At 37.1% G+C, this 16,595-nt stretch overlaps 1 protein-coding gene across 2 annotated transcripts in view; it reads right to left on the minus strand.

Annotated features, from left to right (window-relative positions):
• Prrg1 (proline rich and Gla domain 1) overlaps positions 1 to 16,595 on the minus strand; it is a 114,778-nt gene that overhangs the window by 21,757 nt on the left and 76,426 nt on the right. For both annotated transcript variants that reach the window (XM_036174443.1, XM_036174442.1), the window contains exon 3: positions 5,381 to 5,541. In XM_036174443.1, coding sequence (XP_036030336.1) covers positions 5,381 to 5,541 — 161 coding nt within the window. The remainder of the gene's footprint in view (positions 1 to 5,380; positions 5,542 to 16,595) is intronic.

Genomic DNA, 16,595 nt, shown 5'->3' on the forward strand with positions numbered 1-16,595 from the left:
GGCTTTGTTAGGTTTCCTTCTCTTCCACACATCCTATGTTGTGTTCTGAGTGTGTCATCTATGTGGTATGTTGTTGATGAGGAGTGGATTGGGAATGGGAACATGACGTTGAAGCTTTTGGTTTGAAGTGGGTTGAAGTGAGAAATGTCTCCCACAGTTCATGTATTTGAACACTTGATCCTCATTTGGTGGCACTGTTTTGGGAGGTGGTACAGTCTTGCTGGAGGAAGCATGTAACTGGGAGCAGATTTTGAGAGTCTGTATTTATTTTTTGCTTTGGGGTTATAATCCAATACTACAGCATTTATCCTGTTTTTCCAAGTGCTCATAGCTTTAGCAACTGGGGTCTTCTTAAAGCTAACTGCTATGTCCATTTACCATGTTTCTATGTTTTCTTTTAGTTTTTTTCCTCTTTTGGCACATCTTTACTTTCTGATACTATAAGAAGTGCCAGCTCTAGAATCAATCATTTCTTCAAAGAGTTCTGGCCTCTTTTGGGAATGTGTAATGGCTCAGTGTAGAGTCTATCATGTGCAAGACCTTTGATTCAATCCTCAGCTCCATGAAAAGAACATAGAACTAAGCAAAATGTAGGACAGTTCAAGTTTTTAAAAATAGTTTATTTTATGTGCATTGGTGTGAGGGTGTATGATCCCCTTGAAGTGGAGTTGTGAGAGGCCATATGGATGCTAAGAATTGAACCCACGACCTCTGGAATAGCAGCCAGTACTCTTAACCTCTGAGCCATCTCTCCAGCCCAACTGTACAAGTTTGGTAAGCACATAAACCTTCTTGTATCCTTTGAAGTTTTAGGACAACTAACTTAGAGTCAAGCAAAGTAAGCCTTAAATTATTTGTGAAGACAAGTTCTGAAATAATTATAATTTTCTTCATAGTAGCTCAAGATTAAAAAGTCCAGCACTCAGAGATTCTTATGTCCCCCAAACCCAGGTAGAGGCTGGAGAGATGGCTCAATGGGTATAAGCATTAGCAGAAGACTATAAGCCAAGCTCAATCTTTACATATCACCCACATAAAAAGTCAAATGTGATGGCATAAATCTGTAATCCTAGCATTCCTACTGTGATTTAGGAGACTGAACAGGAGGGTAGCCAGAAGCTCGAGAAAAAAGCAAGGCAAGAGAAGAAGAGAACTGACTTCCCCAAATTTGGCATCTTAGCTACACACACACACACACATACACACACACACACACACACACACACTATACATTTGTATGTGTGTGTATACACATATATATTAATTTATAAAAAAAAGAAGGGAAAAATCACTTGGCAGAAATATGAGTTCTAAATAAAATAGCTATAATACAGCATCTGAAACTTGAATGAAATATATTTATTAAAGGCTTTGTCTATTGTATATAACTTCACACTTAAAAATGTTTGTGAAATTAACATCTATAAAGGTGAAATGTTTATTTGAAAGCAATACAGTCAGTAGGTGGCAGGGTTGAGACACCAAATCAGATCTATCTGATTTTCTAAGATTTGAGAATGATATGCAGAAAATTTTTTCTACTTCTGTTTTATTGAAGTATAGATGGCAAAAACCTACATATTTAACATACAAATGGGCTGTGGCTCAGTAGAACACTTGCTTAGCATGAAGCTACTAGATTTAATCCTTAGCACCATAAACAAATAGCACTGTGGATTTCAGGCTAGAATGTCAGTCAGTGGTAAACAGCTTGCCTAGCATGTGAAAGTCTCTGGCTTAGACCAACAATGCCCCTCCACCTCAAACCAGATGTATTAAATGTTTAGACGACCTTTCATGTGTAAGTCACTTCTGCCAGACTTCAAACATGATACATATTTTTATGTACTCTGTGTCTGTTACATAGCAGTTACTTAACAGGTAACATCTGAATATATCTGATACACCTGTGTGCTGAAAGTGAGGACCACTAAGCATAATGTCTTTTCTCTCAATCTCGTCTTTTCTCCCAATCTATAATTAGACTTGTGAGCTAAATTAGGTAAAGTGTTACAAATAAATGTTCCACTGAATGCTATCTACTAAATTCATTTTAGGGTAATGAAATGTCATGAAATCTGTTTTTTTTTTTTTTTTCTTTCTCGAGACAGGGTTTCTTTGTGTAGCTTTGCGCCTTTCCTGGAACTTGCTTTGTAGACCGGGCTGGCCTCAAACTCACAAAGATCCGCCTGCCTCTGCCTCCCGAGTGCTGGGATTAAAGGTGTGTGCCACCACCGCCCAGCATGAAATCTGTTTTAAGTAAGAAATTTTAGTATATAAAAAGATAAGATGTGTAGGAGAAAACAAATTGCAAAAGTTAATCTTATTTTTCTCTCTAGAACCTTCTTAGCATGTAACAAAATATGATTCTGAAACAGTTGCATTGAAGCAGGTAAAGGATGACAGTACCACTTTGACCTAAATGCCTTCCAACACATCCTATTATAAAGGTATAGTATACAAGCAAATTTGGATCACAGACTTTGAAACCAGAGAAAAGGCAACAAACTAATATAATAAAAAAATCCATTTTAATGTCTACATTTCTTATCTAACTCATGAACAAAATTTAAATCACTTCTTCCCATGTTTCAAATGTATTTTCTAGTATCACAATCCATTACTTCTTTCTTCTATCAGGTATTTATATAGCTTCTATTATGTGGCAGAACTTCATAGCTAGAACGAAACAAATGCAAAATAGTGCTATCATAGGGATAAAAGTCTTGGGAAGAAAGCACACAACTAATAAATACAACAAATCAATGCCAGATGGTAACAAATACTGGGGGGCGGGGATCACAAAAGACAGAATATCTCCTTATTGAGGAAGTGGTGAAGCTGCACAATGACCTGACTGCAATCATCAAGCACAGATATATATATTTGGAAGAGAAAAGAACAAGTGTCAATGCCCCCAAGATAGGGCATGTGCTCTATAAGGAAGCAGAAAGCCACAACCAAGCACTGAGGGGTAGAGTCATAGGAGATGTGGTAAAGGTTTCTTCTGTAGGGAAATGACAGTGGAAGATGGACAGTTGTACTTTATAGGTGACTCTGAATTCTCCAGCTTTTACTGAGGGAGTTATGAAGCCATTACAGAGAAGATATCTATGTTGCTTTGTTTCTCAGAGTGTTTCTTACTAATATGGACCAGACTAGCCTGCAACTCACTACATAGTCTAGGTATAATTCACAATCTTCCTCTCCTCCTGAGTATTGTTTCTATAGCTATGAACCACTATGCAGAGTGAAGAAAATTTAAAATGTCATTCTAGCCTGCTATTTTAAAAAATATGCACATGTCAGAGGTGGCTAAGTGAGTAAAGGTACTTGCCACTAAGTGTGATGACCTGAGCTCCAGCCATAGAACTCACATGATGTAAAAGGAGTATTGACTTACACAACTGTCCTCTGACCTACTGGCATGTGCCCCTCCCTCTTCCTACAAAATAATAAATAAAGAGGAAACAAAGTTGAGTGGGCAGTGAAGGGGAAGTGGATCTTGGGAAAGGTAGGGAATATGACTAGATTGTACAAAATTCTCAAAGAACTGATGAAGAAATGTAGAAATTTTACCTGTGTGGAAAGGATAAAGATACACTTGAGATGGTAGTAGTGATGTATTAATCATACATTCTCTGTTGCTGTGGCAAATACATGAAAGGAACAGTATGAAGGAAGGAGATTAAATTTTGTTTATGGTTTAGGAAGTATTAGTGCATGGCTGGTTGGATACATTGTTTTGAGTCTGAGGCAAGGCAGAATATCATGGTAACAGGAACATGTGGCAGAGGTTATTCACCTTATGGTAGTCAGGCAGCAGAGAGACAGGAGGGGCCAGGATGAAGCTATCCTTAACAGATGTACCACCAGTGGCCTATTACTTTCACTGAGGTCCTACCTTCCAGGAGGTGGAAACCAAGCTTTCCACCCATGAACCTGTGGGATCACTTAGTATTCAAACCATAACAAATGGTTTTGTTGTAAAGAGGCAACAAGTACATGGGTGAAGTTACTACTTACCCTGGCAAGAGCTGACTGTTTGGGAAGGAGTGCAAACTGAAAAAAAAATCCCAATAAAAATACTGATAAAATAGTTTTCTTCTGCTAGACAATTTAATACTAAAGTTTACATGAAAAAGGCAGCCCATTGTCTCCTGGGTAGGTAAGAAGAGTTCACAAACTGCCGTAGAATACCATATCAAGGTAGAACTACTTCTAACTTACATTAGCACACACAATATGTCTTCTGAAAGGAGAAAGATAAACTAGAACAGAAAATCCAAAAATAGATGAAATACATATGGAAACCAGGAGAAGTAAATATATCTAAAGGAAATATATACCTAAGGATAATTAAAATGGCTATGGTGAAGAGGGGCTGTTTGTTGAATGGTGTTTGGACAACTGGATAGCCATGAAAAAAATCACACTCAGAATTCATTCTGTATATGACAATAATTGTAGGTAAAATCAGCAAAGCTGATGAAGATGAAGTCTGTTAATTTATAAGCAGATTTTGCTTTTGCTTTGGGCACTAGAATCTAGCAATCTCCTCGAGGCCCTTCTTTCTCTCATCTCTGGAGCCTTCTTTACCAAACAAAAAATCAAATCCTCCTTCTTTAAAAAATGTATGTACTCACTGTTCCTGCAGCTTATTTGATGTCCCTATAGCACATTGTATGCCACTTATTTGGCATATAGTATTATTTTCATGGTGCATAAGGCATGGATCTTTACACAACAGCTACTTTAGGTGTTGGAATTTCCAATTGTAGAGCAGACCTGTGCAATTAACAATTAATAATTGCTTTTGCTTTCCCAACCCTGCTCTCTTAATAGCTTGCAGTCAGAGTAAAGGAAAGGAAAGCAGTCCTGTAAAATGAGGAAGAAGAGACCAAAAGCATAGAGAACTAAAAGAAATTTTCTCTGGTACGATACTTCAAACCAGGAATCTTAAGCATGCAAGGGAAGCATCCTACCACTGAGCTATACCCCTAGCCTAGGAGAAATACAATATTGAAATACCTACAGTTTCCCTCCATCCTCTCTCTCTCTCATTAGGCACAGAAAGGTAAAGACAGCATCTACTTTCTGGATCAAAGCCTTGTGTGAACTGCATGTCTTGCCACTATAATAATTTCTAGCTAACCAGTGCACTGTAGAAATACGGCCCCCAAAGACAGACAAATGCAGAGGGAAGTAAATTTAGTTCTCTCCTATACAGAACACTATTCAATAGATGTTACATGGAGGTGTCTTCAGTAAATTAGCTTTTAGTTGAAAGCAGTACATGTACTTTGGGAATATAGAGCTCAAAAATACATCAAAAGGTAGGCAATTCTGTGAACATGTTTTAAGTTGCCAGCATACTTACAGTTTTTTCATGATTTTCAAAAGCCTCTCTGGCTTCTTCATATGTGCAGACTTCTTCTTTGCACTCACGCTCAATGTTGCCCTGTCTTATTTCTTCAAAAAGCCCATTGGCTCTTGGGTAGCGTTTTAATACTGAGTTGGCTTTTTCTTCCGTGAGGAAAACTAAAAAGAGATACAATAATAAGCATAAAAAAGCAATAAGAAACTCATGTGGGAAGTCAGTATATAAGAAGAAAACTGCCAGATGTTCCTCAGAAAACACAGTCATTATAAACATCTTTTCATAAACCAGGAGTGAAATAATGTTTAATTTTGAACCAAAGTATTTAATAGCTTCTTCATAAAGGAATATGTGCTTTTAGTCACTGTGGCCCTGAGAAGGAACAGTAACATAATTAACCATGTTATATTCAGAGTTTAGCACATTCTTGACCACCATGGTTGTTTAAAAGTAGTAATAATGATAGCACTACTTATACACATTACTGTAAGTAGATACCCCAAGGCATTTTGCAACCAAACCAAAAGCCAGTATCTGCCTACCTAAAAATAAATACAAATCCAACTGACCCAATAATATATACCTAGAGAACCATTACTTAAAAAAAGACTTAACATGGTGAAAGTCACACTATAAATCTTTCAAGTTTGTAAAAGAAAAAGGATATATTCCAAAGAACTTTCTGAAAACAATGAACTATAAAAGATTAATTTATCTACACCCCAGTCCAAAAAAACCAGCAATAATAATTTCATTCAAAATATAGTGTAGCTATATTTCAAGGCATTCAACCTCATTTCATCATCCTTAAAGAAAATTATTTTCCATGAATTATAAAGGTATATCTTAAAAATATTTAAAATGCACTTGTGAAATCCAGTGGAATAAATGAGTCACAGCAAGTGCAATACCACTCTGGGCTATATAGTGAGGGCAGATCTTGAAAGACAAACAGTTGGTTGAGAATACAGTTCAATGGTAGTACACCTGCCTAGTGTGTCTATGGCTCTGGAATAAATCCTCAGCACTGCAATGAATGAATGAATGAATGAATGAATGAATCAATCAATCAATCAATTTGAAAAAGCAAACACAGATTATATCATAGCCATGTTTAGCCTTATGGGAGATGCATTTACTTTTATTTAAGTTCTACTTTCTGTTTTTCTGAAAGTGTCTTATTTGCCTCATATATAAATGCCATCATAATTTTTGTTAATGTAAAAATGTTAGACACTTTCTATTCTATAGACTTCTAACATGGCAAAAAGCATACTACAAGGGTTGAAAAGATGGTTCAGTGGTTAAGAGCACTTGATGCTCTTGTAGAGGATTCAAGTTTAGTCCCCAGCACCCAAGTAATGCCCCACAAGTATCTGTAAGTCCAGTCCCAGAGGCTCCAACCTCCAACACCCTCTTCTGGTCTCTATGGACAACTGTGCACATGCGTATATACATACACATACACTAATTTTTTTATTATTATTGAATTTTATTTTCTTCTTTTTGCACTAGGTCTTCATGATCTGGTTTATATTTTACATACATGATTCATTTCAATTCATACACTAAATTTTAATTGACAAAACGTATCAGTATTTGAATTTCATAAAATGTAATCTTCAAAGTATAGTCACATAGCAAGGCTGAAAAGTTTTCCAAAATGGAACCTAGTCATAAAATAATCCTCAACAGGTGCAGTCATATTGACAAAATGTATTATCTCTTTCAAGATAATTGATTCCTTGAAGCAAACATGGCAATTTTAAAATCACATCACTTCAAGCTAAATGGACTTACCTACTCTCCCTTCCCTCTCCCCCTCTCCCTGCCTTTCCTCCTGGTCACAATACATTTTTAAAAGTTGTATTTGTAATGAAATCCAGGCAATCATCCAGTTACCACAGTTTGAGAATCACCACCATAATATTAGTTTCTCAGAAAATGAGTTCTGAATGTTTATGGAAAACTTGGATTAGCAGATTTAGACATATTTTACTGCGTGACTTTTAAGGTCTTTAAAATCTATTTAATATATACCTTATAATTCTCTTGAAAATGAGTATGTCTGGTGTTGGTTTGACTATGGCATTCTTTTTCAAGATACATTTCACTGAATTTCAACATTTTAGCCACTGGTCATATTCATATCTTCTAAAATAACATAGACGTCTCCCCTAATTAATGTAAGAGAGTAACTGACTTTTACTGAAACATTTTTTTCCAAGACATTTTTTTTCCTTCTCATCTGTTTGCCATGTAAGTGGATATGATTTTCTGGATCAACCTTCTCTCATAAACCAGTGTCCTGTGCTGAATGTACTACTCATTAATAAACCAGTGTCCTTTGCTGAATGTACTACTCATTATGAATCAGAATTTGGGTTGGGGATTTAGCTTAGTGGTAGAGTGCTTGCCTAGCAAGCACAAGGCCCTGGGTTCAATCCTCAGCTCAAAAAAAAAAAAAAAAAAAGAATCAGAATTTGATCAGAATTTTCAGCATCCATATTTTTAAACACAATACATATGCTAATTCATTTTAAAATATCACCAGATTTTAGATCAGTTTTCCCGAGCATAAATCAAACAAGCAAGAATAAGAGATTTTGAGCTTTCAACAGGAAAAAAGCAAAATATCATGAGGAGGAAAGTATCCTCTCATATGCTAGCTAAATGGAAAATGAGCATTAAGGAAAGTAGCTAACTAATAAAAGTAGAAAGCAAAGTAACTTAAGGGGGATATATCAGGACATAAACTTCTAATCCCAGACTAATCAAATTACCAGGAGCATTCCACATAAACATCTCTTATGTATTCCCTCTACCAAGAAGTAAGGTAATATAATACTAAGAACTCTAGATGTTGGCAAGTAATATTTATCTCCTTGCCAAATCTACTTAATTAGACGATACTACATAAAGTAAAACTTTGACCAATAGCAAAAAAGAATAGTATTATAGATAAGTTTTATCTGCCATGTATCAGGGAAGAAGAAATGAGAAGAGAGCATTTGACAGTATTTTAAAAAGTAGTTTAGAAATCTAATAGACTCTGCATAATGATAACAGAATTAGGGGGCTTATGAGATAGTTCATCAGGTGCTTGCCAGCAAGCCAATCAACCTGATTCTGATCCCTGGAATCCACAGTGGGAGGTGACAACCTTCAAATCTACACTCCACGGACCATGTATGCACACATGCATGCACATGTACACACATACACACACACACACAAATAATATTAGTTGTTTTTAATAGAGTAGAATATGGCAACTATGACTTATAGGATGAATTCACATTATCTATTGTATTGTTTTTCTTATTGAAAACAATTTTTTCATATGGTTTCCCATCCCTCAATGCCTCCCAGATCCTCCCTAGACACCCAATTTCATGTTTTCTTTCTTTCTCTTTAGAAAACAATTAGGCAAGTAAACAACAACAACAAAAAAAACCAATAAAAAACAAAGAAAAAGCACAAGAAACACATCCACTCCAGCAAATACCATGAAAACACAAAATTGGAAACCATATTGATATACAAGCAAAAGACCAGTAAGACAATAAATGCCAAACAAAGCAATGAGACAAAAAGTCTACAAAAATATCATTGAGTTCATTTGTGTTGGCCACCTACTGCTGGGCATGGGGCTACCCTAAAGGGTGGTTAATATACCCAATGAGACTCCACAGAGAAAACTGATTATTCCTTTGCAAGCAATGTAAAATACAGATATCTTCTTGATTAGGGATGTCCACTTTCCTCTCTCAATGCTGGGATTCTGTCTGGCTTGAACCTGTGCAGACCAAACATTGGGCAGTGTCCAGGCTGCAAGGCTTACCTTGAGACATTTCCTGACTAGATGCACTTGCATTAGGAATTTCAAATTCAAACCTAGAAGCTAAGGGTATATCATGGTGTTAATTATCAGCATATGTAAGGCTCTATGGTCAATCTTCAGTTTAAAAATAAGATCACCCACACCACTCCTGGGCCCTGGCCGCATTCCTGGAAGAATTCCACTGCTCAGGTACAGGCCACACCAGTCAGAAGAACAGGTGAGTGATCCGCCTGCCAGCTGAACTGCCCCACTCCATAGCTTTTGTTCCCCAAGACCCATTCTACCACCTGCTCCTCCAACCTCATTGTCAGCCACAAGATCAGGCCCTACCCATGAGGAACTCCTGCTGCTCAGGTGGAGATCACACTAGTCACAAGGACAGATGTAGGCCACACTAGTCAGTAGAACACAGACCCTTTGCTGCACCAAAGGCCAAGCTAACCTCCAGAAGGCCAGATCCCAAATTGGACAGAGATTCCCTACTATATCAGAGGTCATACCAACCCCCAGAAATTCAGACAACAAAGACTAGAAGACCAAAGGGGAAACAGAAAACAAGGAACAAAACACTTACCCAACAAAGACAAACTCAGAAATCAGGACCTAGACTGAATCATCCTAGACCCAAATGCCTAAATGCCAGTGTAAGAATACAATCAATAACAGCCAGGGCAATAGGAAACCACCGGAGCCCAACTATCCTAGAACATCAAGACATGAATACTTTAATGCAGATGCAACACAAGAAAATGACCTGAAAAGTTTTTATGAAGATGATAGATGTCCTTAAAGAGGAAATGAAAAACTCCCTTAAAGAAATCAAGAAAAAGATGAGCAAAATATTGGAGGAAATCAATAAAGCCCTTAAAAAATGCCAAGAAAGCCAAGAAAAAAAAAACACGTCAAAGAAACTGTTCAAGACCTGACAACAGAAATAGAAGCAATAAAGCACAAACTGAGGGAATTTTGGTAATGGAAAATCTGGGTAAACGAACAGGAACTACAGATGCAAGCATCACCAACAGAATACAAGAGATAGAAGAGAGAATCTCAGGTGTTGGAGATAAAAGTAGAAATAGATTCATCTGTCAAATAAAATGGTTAATCTAAAAAAATTTTAACACATAACATCTAGGAAATCTGGAACACTATGAAAAGACCAAACCTAAGAATAATAAGAATAGAAGGAGGAGAAGAATATCAACTCAAAAACCAAGAAAACATATTTAAGAAAATCATAAAACTTTCCCTAACCTAAAGAAGGACAAGCCTATGAAGGTACAAGAAGCTTACAGAACACCAAATAGATTGTTATCAGAAAAGAAAGTCTCCACACCACATAATAATCAAAACATTAAACACACAGAACAAATAAAGAATATTAAAAGCTACAAGAGAAAAAGGGTAAGTAACAAATAAAGGCAGATCTATTAGAATTACACCCAATTGTCGAGAAAAAGGAGGGACTGTAAGAGCATGAATTGTTGAGACCAAGATTGGAGAGGCACAGGGGCTATAGTAATAAAAACTGCATGGTACTGGCATAAAAACAGACAGGTTGATCAATAAAATAGAATTAAAGAACCAGACATAAATCTACACATCTATAGACACTTGATTTTTGACAAAGAAAGCAAAATTATACAATGGAAAAAGGAAAAACTCTTCAGCAAATGGTGCTGGCATAACTGAAGGCTACCATGTAGATGAATGTAAATATATCTATATTTACTTATCACCCTGCACATATCTCAATTCCAAGTCGACCAAAGTCTTCAACATAAAACCAGATACACTGAACAAGACAGAGGAGAAAGTGGGGAACAGCCTTGAACATATTGGCACAGGAGACAACTTCCTGAACAGAACACCAATAGCACAGGCACTAAGATCAGCAATAAATAAATGAAACCTCATGAAACTGAAAAGCTTTTAAGGCAAAAGACATGGTCAAAAGGACAAGACATCAGCCTACAGAATGGGAAATTATCTTCGCCAACCCTACATGTGACACAGGGCTGATCTCCAAAATATATAAAGAACTCAAGAAACTAGACATCGACAAACCAAATAATTCAATTAAAAAATGTGGTAAAGATCTAAATAGAGAATGCTCAGCAGAAGAATCTCAAATGGCCAAGAAAAACTTAAAGAAATGTTCAACATCCTTAGTCATCAGCAGAATGCAAATTAAAATAACTCAGAGATTCCATCTTACATGTGTCAGAATGGCTAGGATCAAAAAGAGAGTGTCAGCTCCTGCTGGAGAGGATGTGGAGCAAGGGCAGCACTCCTCCATTGCTGGTGGGAGTGAAAACTTGTATAGACATTTTGGAAATCAGTATGGTGGTTTGTTAGTAAATTGGGAATTGATCTACCTCAAGACCCAGCTGTAACATTTCTGGGCATATACCCAAAGGATGCTCAATCATACCACAAGGATATAGTGGTATTTTATTTGTATTGAAATGTGATTTTATTTGTATGTTAATAAAGTTGCCTTGAGGTCAGAGCAAGCCAGAGCAGAAGCCGGGCGGTAGTGGTGCATGCCTTTAATCCCAGCACTTGGGAGGCAGAGCTAGGTAGATCTCTGTGTGTTCAAGGACATAGCCAGCATGGCAGACACACACCTTTAATCTCAATACCAACCATAGAAGATCTGGAGGTCTGTACAGACAGGCAGTGACGAGGAGGTCATGTGGCTGGGTTTACAACCAATGAGAAAACAGAACAGAAAGTCTATAAAAAAGACAGGACACACAGCAGTAGGTCTCTTGCGGAGAGGAAGGACAGTAGAAGCAGTGAAGGGTAAGGTTTTCCGCTCTTGCTCTGACTTCGTGGTTTTTAACTCTGCAACTGGCTCTGTATTTCTTACTTAACAAGACGGTTACATCTACACAAGGACACTTGCTCAAGTATGTTCATATCACCTTCATTAGTAATAGCTGGAAACTGGAAACTGTCCCTAAACTGAAGAATGGGTTAAGAAAATGTGGTACATTTACACAAACAATGACATCATGAAGTTTGCAGGCAAATGGATAGAACTAGGAAAGACCATCCTTATGGAGGTAACCCAGACCCATAAAGACAAACGTGGTATGTACTCACTCAAAAGTGGTTATCAGCCACAAAGTAAAGGATAACCATGTTACACTCCACATACCCAGAGAAAGTAACATGGAGGGCTCAAGGGGAGATGTATGAATCTCACTTTAATGGGGAAATAGAATAGACATCACTGGGGGGGGGGAGGGATCTAGATAGGGGAATAGGGATGGGAACAGGAGGGATCAGGTGGAAGGATCAGGTGGGGGAATGATAGAGGAAAAGAGTACTGGAAGAGACAACTGGGGTTGGGGGTATCTCTGGGATGAGCTAGAAGAAACCTAGTGCAATGGAAACTCCTAGGAATCTATGAGGGTGACCCTAGCTAAGGGAGATATGGAGGTTGAACTGGCCATCTCTAACCAGGCAAGGCTTTCAGTGCAGGGATTGGAATACCAATCCAGCCACAAAACATTTGACCTACAACTTTTCCTGCCCACAAAAGGTATTGGCGTGAAGGTGGCAATGAACTTGTGGGAATGGCCAACCAATGACTGGTCCACCCTGAGACCCATACCATGAGAGAGAGTCCACCCCTGACACTGCCCAGAGGTGGGATAGCCCAGAGTCCTAGGATAGCATCAAACACAATTGTCAAAAAAAGTCAATGAAATGATTCTAATGATACTCTTTGCATCATTAAAACAAATGTTCCACAGCATAAGCAAAGGTAAAATAATATTCTCTAACATAAAGCTTGTTGCTGTGCCTTGAGTTACAGACAGTCATGCATCTTCACATGGGTATTTGGAATCTCCAGGCCTCTGGAAGAGAGTAGCAAGCCCTCTTAACTGCGGAACTCTTTCTCCCACCCCATTATTGTGGCTTTGATAAGAAGGATGAAGGTTAGTCCTCTGTACAATCCACTCCTATCACTCAGTCATAGAGTATTTTCACTTCAGCCACTTTAGTTCATAGCCTTGCCTGAGAATAAGATAGGCACTATGGTTTGTATGCTGCTTGCCTGTCAAAAGGTTTGTGTGTTAAAGGCTTGGGTCTCATTCAGACAGAAGGAAGTGGTAGACCTTTGAGTGGTGAAGAATAGCATGAAATCCTTAGGTCACTGGAAGAGTATCCTAAGAAGGGCTTGTGGGAACCCATTATCTTCGTGGCTCTCCATTTGAAAATATGATTTCTGTTTCTGTTATAGGGTGTTATAGCAATTCACCCTGAAGTGACTCAGCTAACAGAAGTTTTAAACTGTGAGCTAACCAAAACTGTTTTCTTTATAAAGTTACTATACCTTAACCATTTCATTACAGTAACACAAAACAGGCAATAGTCAAGGGTATGGAAATTGAAATGTCAGGATCATTATTACTGTGCTATAGATAATCATACAAAAATGAAATTCTGGGTAGAATGGTGTCATGCTAGCATTGTTGTAAATTACTATCAGCCTGGTTGGACAACCTGTGCATCAGGAACTGTACTGCTCATTTTAGTGGCATTGGAACTATTCTGAGTACTAGAAAGATTGGTTTGCATGCTCTGTTAATTTTCTTTTTGCTATCTTCTTTTATTTAAAAGAAAAACAGTCTTGATTGATACATGTAGCCCAGGCTAGGCTCAAACTTGGGGTCTTCCTGCTTCAACATCCCAAGTGCCGGAATTACAGGCAAATGATCTGTTTTGCTGTAAGACTCTTATCAGCACAACAAGAAAATGCAGATTAACAGAGAAAGGCAACTTTCTACAAATGAACTGTTGAAAAGCAGAAGGTCTACCCCTATAGACTTAATGTGTAACTCTAGACTCATGGGTTTCCTATGGGAATATTGTTGAAATGGAAAAAAAAAAGAATTCATTTTTTTTTCATTATGGGAAGCTAATAGTGTTGTTTGGACAACAAATATGATCTAACTAGTATCTTAAAGTTGTTAAGTGGTGAACAAGGTAGAAAATAAGACAAAGTGTCCCATCAAAGAGCTCTGTGAAAAAAGAGAAATCCTAAGGATTGGTTCTTCAGTAAATTTAGAAGAATAGTATCAATCTCAAAATTACTAATGAGATACTATACATAGATGAAGGTTTGCTAAGTTCAAGGCTTAGCAAATACTGGATGGCCAATAAGTAGTAATCTGACTTATGGCAGTTATTCCATGTAAATAACACAACAGATTTACTCAACTGATAATAAATTTACAATGGAAATATGGAATAAACACAGGTAGGGCTGGTTTACACTAAGTCTGTCTTAATTCCTTTTATTTACCCATTGTTGTATGCTTGCTACAATATGCTGTGATGAATCATAAATATTTGGGGTGAGATAATCAGGATCAAAAGTTTCAGAAATTATTTTGAATGTAATTGTGGACTAGTTTTGTAAATGCCATGTGTTTGTAACAAAACCATGAAGAAATATCCTTTACCATAATTTATATGCTTATTTTAAATTTTATTTTTGTTAGCTGTTTGTTGATAGGCTCATCTTTGGAATTTTAACAACAGGCCACAAAAGTAGCTGTTATGAAAGGAAAAACAAATATGCAACAGGTATTTAGGCTTTGAGAATCATGCATAGTTACAAGAAAAATAATACTGGATTAATTATATTTTTGAATTTAGGTAGATAATCCAGATATGTATTCAAATATTTTATGTACTAATTTTGGGCATAATAGTTGTATTTCAATTACTCAGAAGTAGTAAAATAAATCCAATCTCAAGAAGCTAAATATGAGGTCACATGCAAATGAGTACATTTTATGCTTACCTTACAGTGAAGCCCCATCCTTTAGACAAATCAAGAGTCCCTTTATTCTATCCATATCCTCAAGACAGACTATGAGATTTGAAAGACACACTGAACGTTAACACTGACAAGCACAGCAGGAAGAAGTAAACTGAACTAGAGCAATATGCTGAAAGGAACAAGAAGGGAAAGCCAATGAATCTAAATGCAGGGTAAAAGAAAATAAAAGAAAGCTCTTCAAGGGTTAATTAGAGAGGCATCTAACTTCTCTCACACTGACATGTCTCAAAGCAGTAGCCATCACTATTTTTAATCATGGTGAATGAGTCACCAATAAAGGGACATATCATGTTCAGGATAATGTTCATAAAGATAGTACATTTATACGATCTAATTTAGAACTGTTTGCACAAAAAATTAAGTGCATGGCTTTGTGCATGGTAGGCCAGTTCCCTGCCTCTGAGCTATTCACACAATGTAAGTTTTTAAAGAAATTTTAATTTATTTTTTTTTAATTTTTGTTGTATTACCGGGCCTTGAACTTGATGCTGTACTACATGCTTGGAAGGTTCTCTGCTACTGAGCTTCACTTTCAGCCCCGGTTTTCAAGCAATCATCAATCTATGCTAGTTATGCAAATGAAAAATTGTTCCCAGATAATGAGTAAATGTTGGTATGTTAGAAACTAAATCTATAAGGACTCTACAAACTAATTTTAAAAAAAGCTTATTATATTTTTTTTCTGGAATAAATCTCTGATGTCTTATTTAGTTTTGAATTTCTTCTGCAAGACTGAACAACATACAAAGGTATCAGCTTATTCAAGTTTCCTGGTTGTCACATGAAGTGATGCACTGTTCAAATTTTAGAACTCCATTCTCTCTAACCTTCTTTTGAGGCAAGTGAAAGTGAAGAATGAGAACAGTGCTGTGGTGAAAAGGCTCTGCATTTGTAGATGCTGCTTTGGTACTACTCTGACTGCATGATTCTAATGAATGTTACTTAGTTTATCAGAGTTAGCTTCTTAATTATTGAAGTGAAAATGCTGGATGAGAATTCTTATAGTTGTGACAGTAGAGAGACCCACCACTGGAAAGACTTTGAAAAATTGGAATACTACTTCATATACAAATCTTTGGGGACATATACATACTATATTTTAGCCAAGGTTTCACCATCTCCCAAACCAACAAACATATGTACACAGAAGAAAAATCAGGAAAGTATCATCCTTGTCTAATTCTGTGCTGAGATTTTTTTTAATCTTATAAAGTAGCCAGGAATGGTGTTAGTAGCCAGGTGTGGTGTTGCATGCCTTTAACTCCAGACCTTGGGAGGCAGAGGCAGGTGGATTTCTGAGTTGGAGGCTAGCCTACTTTACAGAACAAGTTCCAGGACAACCAGGGCTACACAGATAAACTTGTCTCAGAGAAAACCTTATAAAGTGTCACACTCATAATCCCACATTTACTTCCTCATAAGCCAGAATGATATCATTAATTACTCCATTGTATCTGCATGAAAGACAATGCCTGCAAGCTTATTTTTTTATGTCGACTTAGGTA

Source organism: Onychomys torridus, chromosome X, assembly GCF_903995425.1.
Source record: "Onychomys torridus chromosome X, mOncTor1.1, whole genome shotgun sequence".
Lineage (NCBI taxonomy): Eukaryota > Metazoa > Chordata > Mammalia > Rodentia > Cricetidae > Onychomys > Onychomys torridus.